General features: G+C 41.9%; 1 protein-coding gene across 5 annotated transcripts in view; it reads right to left on the bottom strand.

Moving 5' to 3' along the window:
• Window positions 1–12,752, bottom strand: part of ncanb (neurocan b) — a 193,811-nt gene that overhangs the window by 156,128 nt on the left and 24,931 nt on the right. For all 5 annotated transcript variants that reach the window (XM_020612265.1, XM_020612264.1, XM_020612267.1 and 2 more), the window contains exon 2: window positions 3,909–3,982. In XM_020612265.1, coding sequence (XP_020467921.1) covers window positions 3,909–3,972 — 64 coding nt within the window. In that variant the 5' untranslated portion in view covers window positions 3,973–3,982. The remainder of the gene's footprint in view (window positions 1–3,908; window positions 3,983–12,752) is intronic.

Here is a 12,752-nt window from a genome sequence, read left to right as displayed (position 1 = left end):
TTGACAATCATAAATTTTGTTTGTAAAATCTGACACTGCTAAATACCCAGTAAATACAACTGTCAAATAAAATGAATAGAGTAACAAGTACAGCATTTCTCTCTACAATGTAGTGGAGTTGTATTGTAGAGTAGATTAAAATAGAATTAGTATGGTAAAGTACAAGTATTTCTAAAGTATATTTAAGCACATTACTTGTACTTACGTAGATTCACTACTGCTCTCCACGAAGGTTACACTGAATCTGCAGTTACTGTATATACCAGCTTCTAAGTTAGTTCATCTTACTGTATCATTTTAAATAAACATTACAAACTACAGATGACATGAAGTGTCTGCTGAAAGAAACATGGGATACAAAACCAAACAAAGAAGAATAAAGTGAAACTTTTAAAATGAGTGATAAGAAGTTGAAACTTCATTTTCTGATGTGAAAAAAAGATATTTCAAGGACAGTGCAGGTTGGTGTTTGTATGAATGGATGGTGTGACAAAACTGCTTGCTGTCTTTATGGCTTTGTAGTGGGATGTAGAGAAATGCATGCTTTTAATAAGACCTCAGATGATGTACAAAGACAAATGGAAAAAACAAGGAATGTGGAAAATATAACATGAAAAGAGTGGTGGCTGCTTTTCAGCATTGATATGTTATCATTTAGGAAAAGAAGAGCTGAGACTGACACCACCCCAGCCAAGCCTAAAAATGATAACCATGGCAGCAAAGGCAATACAAATGGGAAAGGGGAAAGAAGCTTCATATCGGGTCACAAAATTCAACCACATATATGCAACTGTGAGCTTTGGGGGTGGCCTCTTCAAAGAATACATCTTAGGCTGTGTACTGTGTAATGTAAACTAAATGAGGGAGGGGTTCCCTTTTGCTTTTCCAATGTTTTTGATCAGCACGGGACAGGCACCTTTCCCCTACAGCAAGTAACACTCTCAAATATGCAAAGGCATACAAATAAAGACACACATACAAATCATACCACTCACACCCCTTACTGAAATGTCCTGTATGTATGTGTGTTTGTGTATGTGCAGATTAATGTTGCTTGTTGCATAGCAGATCTGCCAGGTGGACATCATGCAAGTTTTGAAAATTGTCTCCATGCTGACACTCTCATGACATGTTCTCCTCCAAAACATTCCTTTCAATGCTCACCTGCCTCCTCCTGTATTGCTCCTAATCTCCTCTCCCCCATGTTTTCTACAGTGCCCCCTTTCTCCTCTCCAAATATTCCTACAGTATATTTTCTCATATTTCTTTCCCACATCCTTGTTACCTTTCTCCTGACTTCTCTCTTACTCATCTCCTCCTCCTCTAGTTCCCCTCTAGTCATTCCAGCATTACATGCTCTAAATTGAACATACCTCCTGGTTCTGTTATTATCCCTCTTTCCCCATCTCTCCTTCTGTGCATTTCACAACTAAAACTGGACTAAAGAAAAGCATTCTTCAACAGAAACAGTCTAATTACTAGTAATGCAGTCCCACTGCACGTAATGACATCTGTAGAATCAAGCAGCAATATTAGCTAATGTTACTGGTCCTCAATCAACCTAAGCTGCATGTCTTTGGACCGTGGGAGGAAGCTGGAGTACTCGGAGAGAACCCACGCAAGCACGGGGAGAACATGCAAACTCCACACAGAAAGGTCCTAGGTGGGGCCCGAACCTGGAACCTTTGCGCTGTGAGGCAACGGCGCTAACCACTGTGCCACCGTACATTAAGACCAGAGTCCAACTAAATATTAAACAATAAGTGGCAATAAAACAACCATTAGAAATGCTGACACATCACTTTTCACATCCTCACCTTGTTACTTCTCTATTCTCCATCTTCTCATTTGCTGTACAGGTACATTCTTCCAACTTCACAATTTCCTAATCATTTAGTGTACACTGTTATCACCCCTCAAACCTATTCTGTCTCCTCCTGCCTTGTTTCCTCCTCCTTTCTTAGTGACAAATATTAAGCATTTCACTGCAGCTCTGTCTGGGTTGACTCCTATACCAGGCCATGTCAAGCTTCACAGGATCTCCCCGGGCCTGTTGCCGTGACTAATTTTGCACCATGTGAAGCATAATGATACTGTATCTCCTGTGGCACAGGGCCAACATTTTAAATTCATAAATGCACACAGGAGTGCTTGTACAAATTGCAGGCATGCGCACACAATCATCAACACATGCGCACTCGTGCAAAATGTTCACACCCTAATCTGTCCTCCCTGCTCACATCCCATTTCTCTTTCCAGTCTCTGGGCTGTCAAATGTCATGGGGTTAGCTTTAGTGCCAAAACTCCCCTGTAGTCTCTACCTCCCATTGACTATTTCCAGAGTCACTCACCTAAATAAAGCACAAAATGCATGAAGGGAGAGAAAGAAAGCAAGAGCAGGGGACATTAATGCCCTCAAAAACTAAACTCCTCCAAAGCAGAGGCAGCAAGCGTCGATTTGCCTGACATACGCACTCTGAAAGGCACACAAGTGTGTGAAATGCTCTGTGTGTGTGGGCTGTAATGCTCACTGCTCTACGCGTTGGCTGCATAAACTACCAGGCAGATGTAACCTGAGGGTTTCCAAACAAACATGCACATATGCACAAGGAAAGACAGAGGAGTTGGCTGAATTTATGCCTGTGACTCTGAGCCCAGAGTCACAGAAAGGCTCCGGTGCCAGGTATGTTGATATTTTTTTTACCTCCACTGAAGACAGAAACAATTGAAAACAGAGAGGAGCTGACAGTCAGGGAGGCCACCTAGAACACTCCAATCTCCAATATCTTGGAGATTTAACAAAATGTCAAAATCATTTCCCTCTTTTAGTGGCTGAGAGGATGAATATGAGTTTTTCTTATTTAAATCTCATCTATTCACTCTTCTTGGAGGTGCTGTTGTGGTAATGATGAGCAGATGAAACGAGAGGAGCAAGGAGGCCAGTAACTAAGCAGTCAAGGTCGACTTTGAGATATGAGTACTGTTAGAGGGAGAAGCTGTTTGAAATGGACAGACTGACAGAAAATGTCAGTGTGACTCAAGAGATCGAATAAGTCTGACATATAAATGAGTTGGCTCATTATTCCCATGACACAAGAGACTATGAGCTATGAATTGCAAATTGTGACCGTGTGTTCCTGACAAGAGGCAGGTCATTCATTTTGCAGCTCTGATAGTCACTCACTCATGAATGCTCATTTGTTACCCAGAATTTGACTATGTAGTTTCAGCCAATGTGAGCTTAAACTGGCATGTCGTTTTTCAAGCAGACAACAGTTCCAGGCTTGTAAATGTGAGAATGTGTTGCTTTTCATTGCCTCTCTTTATAATGAATGAAATATGTCTTGGTTTTTGGACTGTTGGTCAGAAAAAACAAGTAATTTGTTGACACCATGCAGGATTCTCGTTTTCCAATATGTTCTGTTCTTTTACAGCCCAAACAGTTAATTGAGTAAATGAGAAAATTGTCAGCAGATTTATTGAAAATGAAAGTAACTGTTGCAGCCCTAAATATTATAGAAAAAAGCTTAGGTTATGTTTTTACAGTTCAGCACAGAGGATAAAGCACAGTGACTGTGTCTTGTTTGCCGTGATGTGGGTTTCATCACTCTGCCCCTCAGGCAGTCCCCACCTCCCACCCCCATCTGCGGGGGAACTCTGTCCTGTGCAACCAGCAAGCAGATATTCATCCCAGTTTAATTTCAGTGAGGATATCATACATCCCATCCTGTGCACTGTGGTTTGCTATGTTACAGGAACAAGGTGTATCTAACCTCACATTACTGACCTAGTCATTTACTATTAACGATAACGATGACCCGGTGAAAGGGCTGGATTCGGCTGGATTATCAGGAGTTATATACTGCATACACTTTAGGCCAGCTGCCTACAGTTTAATGAGGACTCACCACATACTGCAGTGTGAAGCAGAAGGAGGCTCAGCAGTCCACACACCAGCAGCACGCCCTGCATCCTGCTGCACCTGGAGCCAGAGATGGAGAGAGAGGGATGGGGTGTGAGTACACAAAGAAAATCAACACATTGCCCTTGTGATGTTCTTCTAATTCAGAGTGTGTGCTCACATGAGTCACTAGTTGTAATTCCTTTACATGGGATTTTTCTTTTTTCTCAGCGAGGGCCTTAGGACAGAGGGTTGCCAGCTCAGTCTTCACTTTCATTTACTTTTTCATAATCCGAATTTGAGACCATCATTAAGGTTTTTCAAGAGCTATACAAATACACTTCACTTGATGTGACCATGGTGTTTATTTTTTCCAAACAACAAAAAAGATATATTTTCACAAGTACTGTTCCTAAAAGCACTGTCATTCAGTTGATTATTTTACCAAGATCTGTCCTTATTCCCAGGCACAGAGTGGTTAAACATATTCCAGCATGTACTGAGGAAAACGCAGAGGCAAATCCAGGATGACTGTGTTGGGCTGGCAACTTTCCCAGGGTGTTTCATTGTCACAGATGCTCACTTTAAACTCAGGATCTCCAAAACCACTTGGCTTGAAATCTACACTGACATGGAGACAAATAGTGTTCCACACACCAAGCAACCAATGGCGAAGTTATCCAGGTGATAAAATTGTTTAAATGGTCTTAACTAAACTGTGCCATTGTGACAGTTGGACTCACTGCCATCAAGTAGAGATGCTGGACACAGATAGCCAGTGTCAGTTATAGCCGCACTGATGAGTTGATCTCAAATGGGCAGCCAAGGACTAAAACACTGACCGTAAAACAAATATGTCTGTGTGCTACAGTTGAGTGATTTAAGGGTCTGTGGTTGTTGGTGTAGGTTCACAGTATCTGTGACAGGTTAATATCACACAACACCACAGTCAACTAGTCCTTTTAGGTTGACTGCATTGTATGCAACTAAATAAACGCAGTCTGCAGAGCAGTCTTTACTCTGCAAAGGAGCAATGTTTCCCAGACTGTTTTGGACTTTAGACTTTCTATGACAGTTTTTTTTTTTTATTTAATAGTGTCTTTTCCTGCCCTCTTTCAAGTCTTTGACAGGAGCTCTAATAACTGCCACAAAATTATCAAAGATAATTTTCACAAAGACACGCATGAAGGAGTTTAGAGAAACTAGTGGGTTCCTCAAATTCATTAAATGCCCTAAGTACAGTCTCCTTTGGGTGATTTTAAGTCTATATTTAGGCTATTTTGTTTATTTTACAATACTAAATCTGTACATTATTAAAGATGAAGACTTTCTAGTGTGTAGCTTTATGGAGGGTGGCAAAGGGGAATAAACATGACTATTTGACAACAGAACTGGGGCTCTTTGCTGAAATCAAATTCACAAGGGCATTGTATTGCAACTTCCATATGCCACCATATAAACAAATTACAATAAATTGTGCTAATCTGTGCCATCTACACTTAAACACATCTACATTTAAATACACTTTCACATTCAATCCATGTATGTCTACCTGGACTGCTGCTTGGGCTTATTAAAGGTTATATAGCAAAGCAAGAGACTTCACTACTTCACTTGAAGTGAAATATTGAGTCACACTTGGCTTTGGTGCCTGTGCCTACACTTTCTCCCCTTGTCAGAGAGTTTGATAACCGATTCATACCATCTATCTTCTTTCTCTCTCTCTAGCTTCTCAATAGCAGTTACTCATGTGTGCTCTCTGTTTACTGTGACCATGCTATTATGTTTCAGCCTTTTATTTTCTCCACTCATCATCTCTCCAGCACACTTACTCTGCTATTGATTGCTCCTTCTCCTTTTTCCTGGTCCTTTCTTTTACCTCCTCTTAAATTTGACATTTATGCATTAGCTATTGTCTCCAATTAATTAAATGAGCAACAGATAAATAGCCTTCTCCTTTTCTTTTTCTTAGCAGGCCCTATTTACAAATACTCTCCTTTCCCTCTTCCAGGAGCACAGCAGAGGTTCAGTTTAAGGCTTTGACCTCTGTATTGCCAGTGTCCTTCCTTCCCTCATTCACGCTGTGATGCAAGGTTACCTTTCCACTCTATCTGCATGACAGGACTCATGCAGTTACAGGAACTCTAGGACAAAGCTGTGAGTGTATGTCTCTGTTGTATGTGTTCAAATACGCAACATGCTGTGAGTGTCCTTTCAAACCATCAGCTCCACTGAGTCAGACCTGACATTACACACCCACATAGAGACTAAATTCAGCATCAAGACACATTACCCTGCACATCCACGGTTTGCAAGACACTGGAGGATGCAGGATTAATTTCCCCAATGTTTATATATAATATAGATGAGGTTTTATATTACAGAGATTACATACAGGTTTTATAATGCAGTTTTAGTGTTAGTATTTTATTAGTAACACTTAATAAAACTTGCAAGCAAGAGTAATCTCTGTCACCAAAATTCAGTTGTGTGAAATGAGAGGCCAGATTTTGTTTACTGCTTGTGAAATTTAAGCCCCATTGTTTTCAAAACTCAATGTAAAGTAGTACATTTGCAACCACTTAATATTGGTTAGGGTTAGGATACGTCAACAGGAAATGAATGTAAGTCAATGTAAAGTCCCCACAAGGAATAAAAACACAGTGTGTGTGTGTGTGCGTGTGTGTGTGTGTGTGTAAAAGCATCCAGAAAGATCCAGCCAGGTTTCAACATGTCAGACAACTGCACTGTTCCCTATCCAGCCAGTTGCAGATAGTATGGATGTGACAGACAAATTGGAAGACAGACAGCTAGACAATTACAGATGGCAGGTAGACAAAAAGACAGACACAGCAAAGTGCTTCGTGCCAGTCAAAGCTTTAAACTAATGTCAGCCTTTCATGCAGAAAGTTCTGCATGGAGTGATGGAGTGCCTGTCTGTCACTCCATCACCACACACTGCTGTTGTTCCTGCAGCACACGTTACAGTGGACACAATAGTGCTGGTTTCACATGGGTTAGTCCAATCAACATCTTTTGATAAGTCCCTTTAAGTAAAAAAAATGAGGCTACCCTTTGAGTGACAGAAGCTGTTTTCCTTCCAGGAAGATATTACCATTAGTAAGCAACTTGTCACACTGTGTGTGGCTTTAGGGCTTTGCATTTTCTGCACAAACAGGGACAGTTCTGTGTTTGCACCTGTTCCATAGCATGTACCTTCCTCTGGGTTGTTCTTCTGTTGCTTGGGAGTCACAACAGATAACAGGACACCTCAGTATTCCAACAAACAAAAAGTATGCTAACATTCTGTGGGCCAGAACAGAGCACCCTGTGCACCATACAAGTCAAATGAGTCACTGAACTACTCAATTCATCCACAGAAAGAGAGGAAAAAAGAGGAGACAGTGTGAGAGATGGAGAGAGATATGGCAAAGACAGAGATGGTGAAAAGGAGAAAGAGGGAGGGTGGTTGGGGGATGTTGACAAAAAGAAGTGCATAAGCAGGAGGAAGTAAGACACTGTGTGTGAACAGAGACAGAAACGAACAGACAGAAAGAGGCACAACAAAAATCTGAAGCTTATTTCAGCCCTGCTCAAATACCAAGCCTGAGGGGATGAATGGGGAACTTGAATCTTGAGCAGCCATAAATGTCCCCTGATGCTTTGCTAGGCCTGCTGCTGTATGTATATGCTTGAAAGGGAATGACAGCTAGTAGATCAGTGTGTTGGAATATGGCAAACCTCCCACAAAAGAAGAAATTGCCATCAGATTCAGAACCCACCATATGGGTTTAGACACAGTGAGAGCCAGAGACAGTTTCATTCCATCACACACACACACACACACACACACACACACACGCAGTGCACATTGAGGCAATAACAGTGTTTTTAGTGCCTGGAGGCTAAAGAAGGTGCAGATTATGAAAGAGGATGACTTGCAACTGCTTTGCATTATAATATAGTCTGTGATATTATGAGCATTGAATATGCAATGTACAAAATACCTTTGGGAATGCGAATGTACCTGCGCTCTTAGATTGTGACTGACATGTGAGTGCTGAGTGCACGCTTGATTGCACATCATATAAATTCGTGGATTCAGACAACACTGTGTATACATTTCAACTCAACACTTGAGTACTCTTTGCACTGTAGATCAAACTTAGTGATTTTACTGTATAGATTTTTAGTCCTATTTTATTGATATTGTATTATTATTTTCTTATTGTTGACTTTTTCTTTGTTATACTGTGGATTCATGCATTTTATTTTATGTAAAGCACTTTGTTATTTTGAAAGGTGCCATACGAATGCAAATTATTATTAATAAGCTCTGTTCTACGTGAATGAGCAGGTCCTTGTGCTCCCACAAAAAGGTGCAGTTAATCAGCTTGTTGGGCAAAGAGGGATAGAGAGATGAAAGGCAGGAGGAAGGAAGAGGGAATGAAAGCAAGGATGAGACCGTGCTTGTTCCAGCATTAACACTGTGGAGCTGAAAAGGGCTGTTAACTACAGTGAAGTGGTTCAGTGCACACACAGCCTGCACATAACAAAACCCACACATGATGCATCATGTGCTTTTATGAAGTGCTTGCGGTGGACTCTCCTCTTTATAGTATAGGCTTTCCTGCTATAATTCTTAAATGTTAAATAGATTAAAAAAAGAGAAATAGAAGCGAGACAGAGACTGTTTACCACACAGCACTGACCAGGCTTCACCACAGAAAAAGGGAGGACATTGCCAGTGAAGAGTGGGAATAAGCTTTAGGGCTACCCAGGACTATATAGAAAGCTATTACTTGCAACTGAAAGCTACCCAGGTCTCCCTTATTCATACAACAGAGCCACCCACCAGCCAGCAGCAAACACAGCCAGACAAGGAGTCGGCTGGAAGTAGCCTATCACCCATTGCTCTGTGTAAAACATATTACCTTGTGTTCTGTGGACAGGAAAGGCGAGCTCATCCAGAGCATGTGAATAAGAAATGGCAAGAGTAAGAAATGGAAGGGGAAATAAAGGAAAAGGTATCAAGGAAGATAGCATTTGAGAAAAGAAAGAAGAGGCAAGGTAAAGGTATAGAGGGCTTGAGGGATGGAGAGAAAGATTCCCCAGAAAAATTAGGTGACAGAAAGCTTTTTATGTGCAGGAAGGGTGGCCAGACAATTTTCAAATGTCTGAGACTTTTGATATACTGAGCTGCAAAGCCACTTTATACGGTGGCAAATGTTAAACTTGTTCTGGGCACATCTAGGTCCCCTTGGCTGCTCACTTGTGTTTGCCTGGAATATAAATGTGGTGCGAGGGTATAGGGAAAAAACATTATTCAACACATTGTACAGGATGGATGAGGTCTGCCCCGAGTTTCTCAAGTCTATGGATGTTGTGGGGCCGTCTTGGCTGACATGCCTTTGCAGCACTGCATGGAGTTCGGGGATGGTGCCTCTGGACTGGCAGACCAGGATGGTGGTCCCCCTTTTTAAGAAGGGGGACCGGAGAGTGTTTTCCAACTATAGGGGGATCACACTTCTTAGACTCCCCAGGAAAGTCTATGCCAGGGTACTGGAGAGGAGAATCCGACCGATAGTCGAATCTTAGATTCACGAGGAACAGTGTGGTTTTCACCCCAGCTGTGGATCACTGGAACAGCTCTATACCCTCACTAGGGTGTTGGAGGGTTCATGGGAGTTTGCCCAATCAGTCTACATGAGTTTTGTGGATCTGGAGAAGGCATTTGACCGTGTCCCTCGTGGCATCCTGTGGGAGGTACTTTGGGATTATGGGGTGCGGGGCTCGTTGTTATGGGCTGTCTGTTCCCTGTATGACCGGAGTAGGAGCTTGGTTTGCATTGCCAACAGTAAGTCAGACCTGTTTCTGGTGCATGTTGGACTCCGCCAAAGCTACCCTTTGTCACTGATTCAGTTCATTATTTTTATGGACAGAATTTCTAGGTGCTACCAGGGAATGGAGGGAGTCTGTTTTGGTGGCTGCAGAATCTCATCTCTGCTTCTTGCGGATGATGTGGTTCTGCTGGCTTCATCAGTTCAAGGCCTAGAGTGTGCACTGGAGGGGTTTGCAGCCGAGTGTGAAGTGGTGGGGATGAGAATTAGCGCCTTCAAATCCAAGGCCATGGTTCTCAGTCGGAAAAAGGTGGATTTCCCTCTCTGGGTTGGGGGCGAGTTCTCCCTCAAGTGGAGGAGTATCTCAGGGTCTTGTTCATGAGTGAGGGAAAAATAAAGCGGCAGGTTGACAGACAGATTGGTACAGCATCTGCAGTAATGCAGTCTCTGTACTGGTCCATTGCGGTGAAGAAGGAGCTGAGTTGTAAGGTGAAGCTCTCAATTTACCAGTCGATCTATTTTCCTACCCTCACCTATGGCCATGAACTTTGGATCATGACTAAAAGGATGAGATTATGAATACAAGCGGCAGAAATGAGTTTCCTCCGGAGAGTGGCTGGGCACTTAGTGATATGGTGCGGAGCCAAGTCACCGGTGAGGAGCTCGGAGTAGAGCCGCTGCTCCTCCATGTTGAGAGGAACCAGTTCAGGTAGCTTGGGCACAGTTTAGGATGCCACCTGGTCACCTCCCAGGGGAGGTATTCCGGGCATGTCCCTCCGGGAGAAGGCCTCAGGGCAGACCCAGGACACGTTGGAGATACTATTTCTCCTGGCTGGCCTGCGAATGCCCTGGGGTTCCTCCTTAGGAGCTAGAGGAGGTGTGTGGGGAGAGGGAAATCTGGGAGGCTCTGCTTGGGCGACCCGGTCTTGGATAAAGCGGCCGAAGATGGATGGATGGACATTGTACACAAGTTTTTAAAAGGGCAGAGTGGTGAATACATTCAGGGTTTACATGGACAAAAGACTGTGTTAGTCTTTGCATTCATTTATGTGGATGAAGATGAAGGGCAAATGGCTGAATGTAGGATTCTCTGTGCTTTTTCAGATGGTTCAACAGTGTAGGGCTGTAAATGCAAAGTCCTGTTATTGTTAATTTATTTTATCAGTTACCTTTTTGACTAGTTGATCAACTGTTTAATGTAAAAATGGGAATGAAAACTAAAAAAAAAGTTGGACATTCACATTACAAGTTCCCAAAGTCCAGTTCCCAAAGTCCAAGATACATTGAAAATTGTTCTTTTTTGACCCAACAAAGTTAACATATATAAAAATGAGAAAAGCAGGAAATCCTTACTTGCTCTGGAACCATCTTGTTTAAAAATTCACAAATACATTGTCAGTTTATTTAAACTGTGATGCTGTAAAAATATTGCTATTAAAATTGAATCATGTAAGGACATTAAAAAGAGACGGAAACTTAATATAGGTAACCACTTAAAGATGGACTGATACAATTACAGGTGGCATGACAGTTCTAAGACATAGTGATACTTTCCCTGTTGCAGTTGTTTTTTAAAATCAATATGTTTCACACATACACACACACTGCAGCTTGCACATGCAGGCAATAAAACACACAACAAAACATGAAGACATACAATAATCCCTTCATGGTTGTATTCATTCCTTACTCAAGCATACATTCTATACAGCTGTACAAGGTTGTGGTGATGTTGTTGTTTATTAGAGCAGGACTCAGAGTAGGACATATTTCACAGGAGAGGCTGCTGAGTATTTCTCACACTCATTTTCTTCATTGTTTTGCTTCCCTGCCTCTGTATGTCCACTCTCTCACTTTGCTTTACTGTCCCCCTCTCTCTGTTCTTCTATGTTGGTAAGATCCAGGAACATATGGAATACAGTAAATCTTCACTGCTGAATGCAGGCTGTAAAGACTCCTCAGTTAATCATAGTCAGCAGTGCAGGGACACTGAATCACACTGGGGCAAAGGCCGGGGAGCTGGTCAGTAAATCCTCACTATCATCCCTGCACTAGATCCCCCATCAGAATGAATAAAGTGGCAGTCTGTAGATCAACAGGATTGGACTACATTATGAGCTGGCTTGAGCTTGGCTCTTGACCTGCAGCCATACAGCTATTGCTTTTAATACTGTACAAAGAAGAGTGGAGTGACAATACTATATCATGTGACAAAAAACTGTTGACCAGATTGATTTAAAGCTAACTAATTAAAATGTGTTTTAATTATGCATATTCTTAAAGTAAAACATTTGGAATCTTGGAAATGCAGACTGAAATTACAGTTTTATTCCTTAACATATACAGGATGATTCATGATGATCCCATGAACCCAGGGCGGACAGACAACATCGACCACAATCATGTCTGCTGTGAAGTCAAGTCACAAAGCAATCTAACAAGAATACATCATTCTTCAGCTAAACACAGTGAATACTCCTTTCTCTTCCCTACCACATTCCCTCTTTTTCCCCACTCCTGCACTTCTCTTGTTATGCCGTCCAGCCTCACTGAGCAATCAGACAAATTTTACCAGATGCCTGAGAGCAGCCTGTCACCTCATTTAATCTTCTTGTGTATTTTCCCAAGGAAACTGGAAGATGAGAGAAATGAAAGCAAGATAGTAAGAGGAACATTAGAGAGATATGTTTTCAGAGACCAACTCTTCCCCTTTGCAAGGCTACTGGAGGGGTCAAGGGAGTTTGCCCATCCAGTTAGGATGCAATCAATGATCAGCGCTGAAAACGCATCAACATCAATTGATCAATTGATCAATTGACTTTGACTTTGTAAACTCGTTATTTAAACCAGTCATCTACCTTAGAATTTCCATTGAATACATGTTTAGGCTTGTTCTACGTTGATTCACCATGCCAGTGTGGGTGTGTGTGTACTGTGTTTGTGTCTTCTTTTATACACTATGATTCGTGCATGCTAGACTTGTTGGGAAGTGTACCATATCCAATCATTTT

This window comes from Monopterus albus, unplaced genomic scaffold (assembly GCF_001952655.1).
Source record: "Monopterus albus unplaced genomic scaffold, M_albus_1.0 scaffold122.1, whole genome shotgun sequence".
Lineage (NCBI taxonomy): Eukaryota > Metazoa > Chordata > Actinopteri > Synbranchiformes > Synbranchidae > Monopterus > Monopterus albus.
The sequence above is the reverse complement of the archived record's forward strand: the minus strand, read 5'-3'. Positions and strand labels throughout refer to the sequence as shown.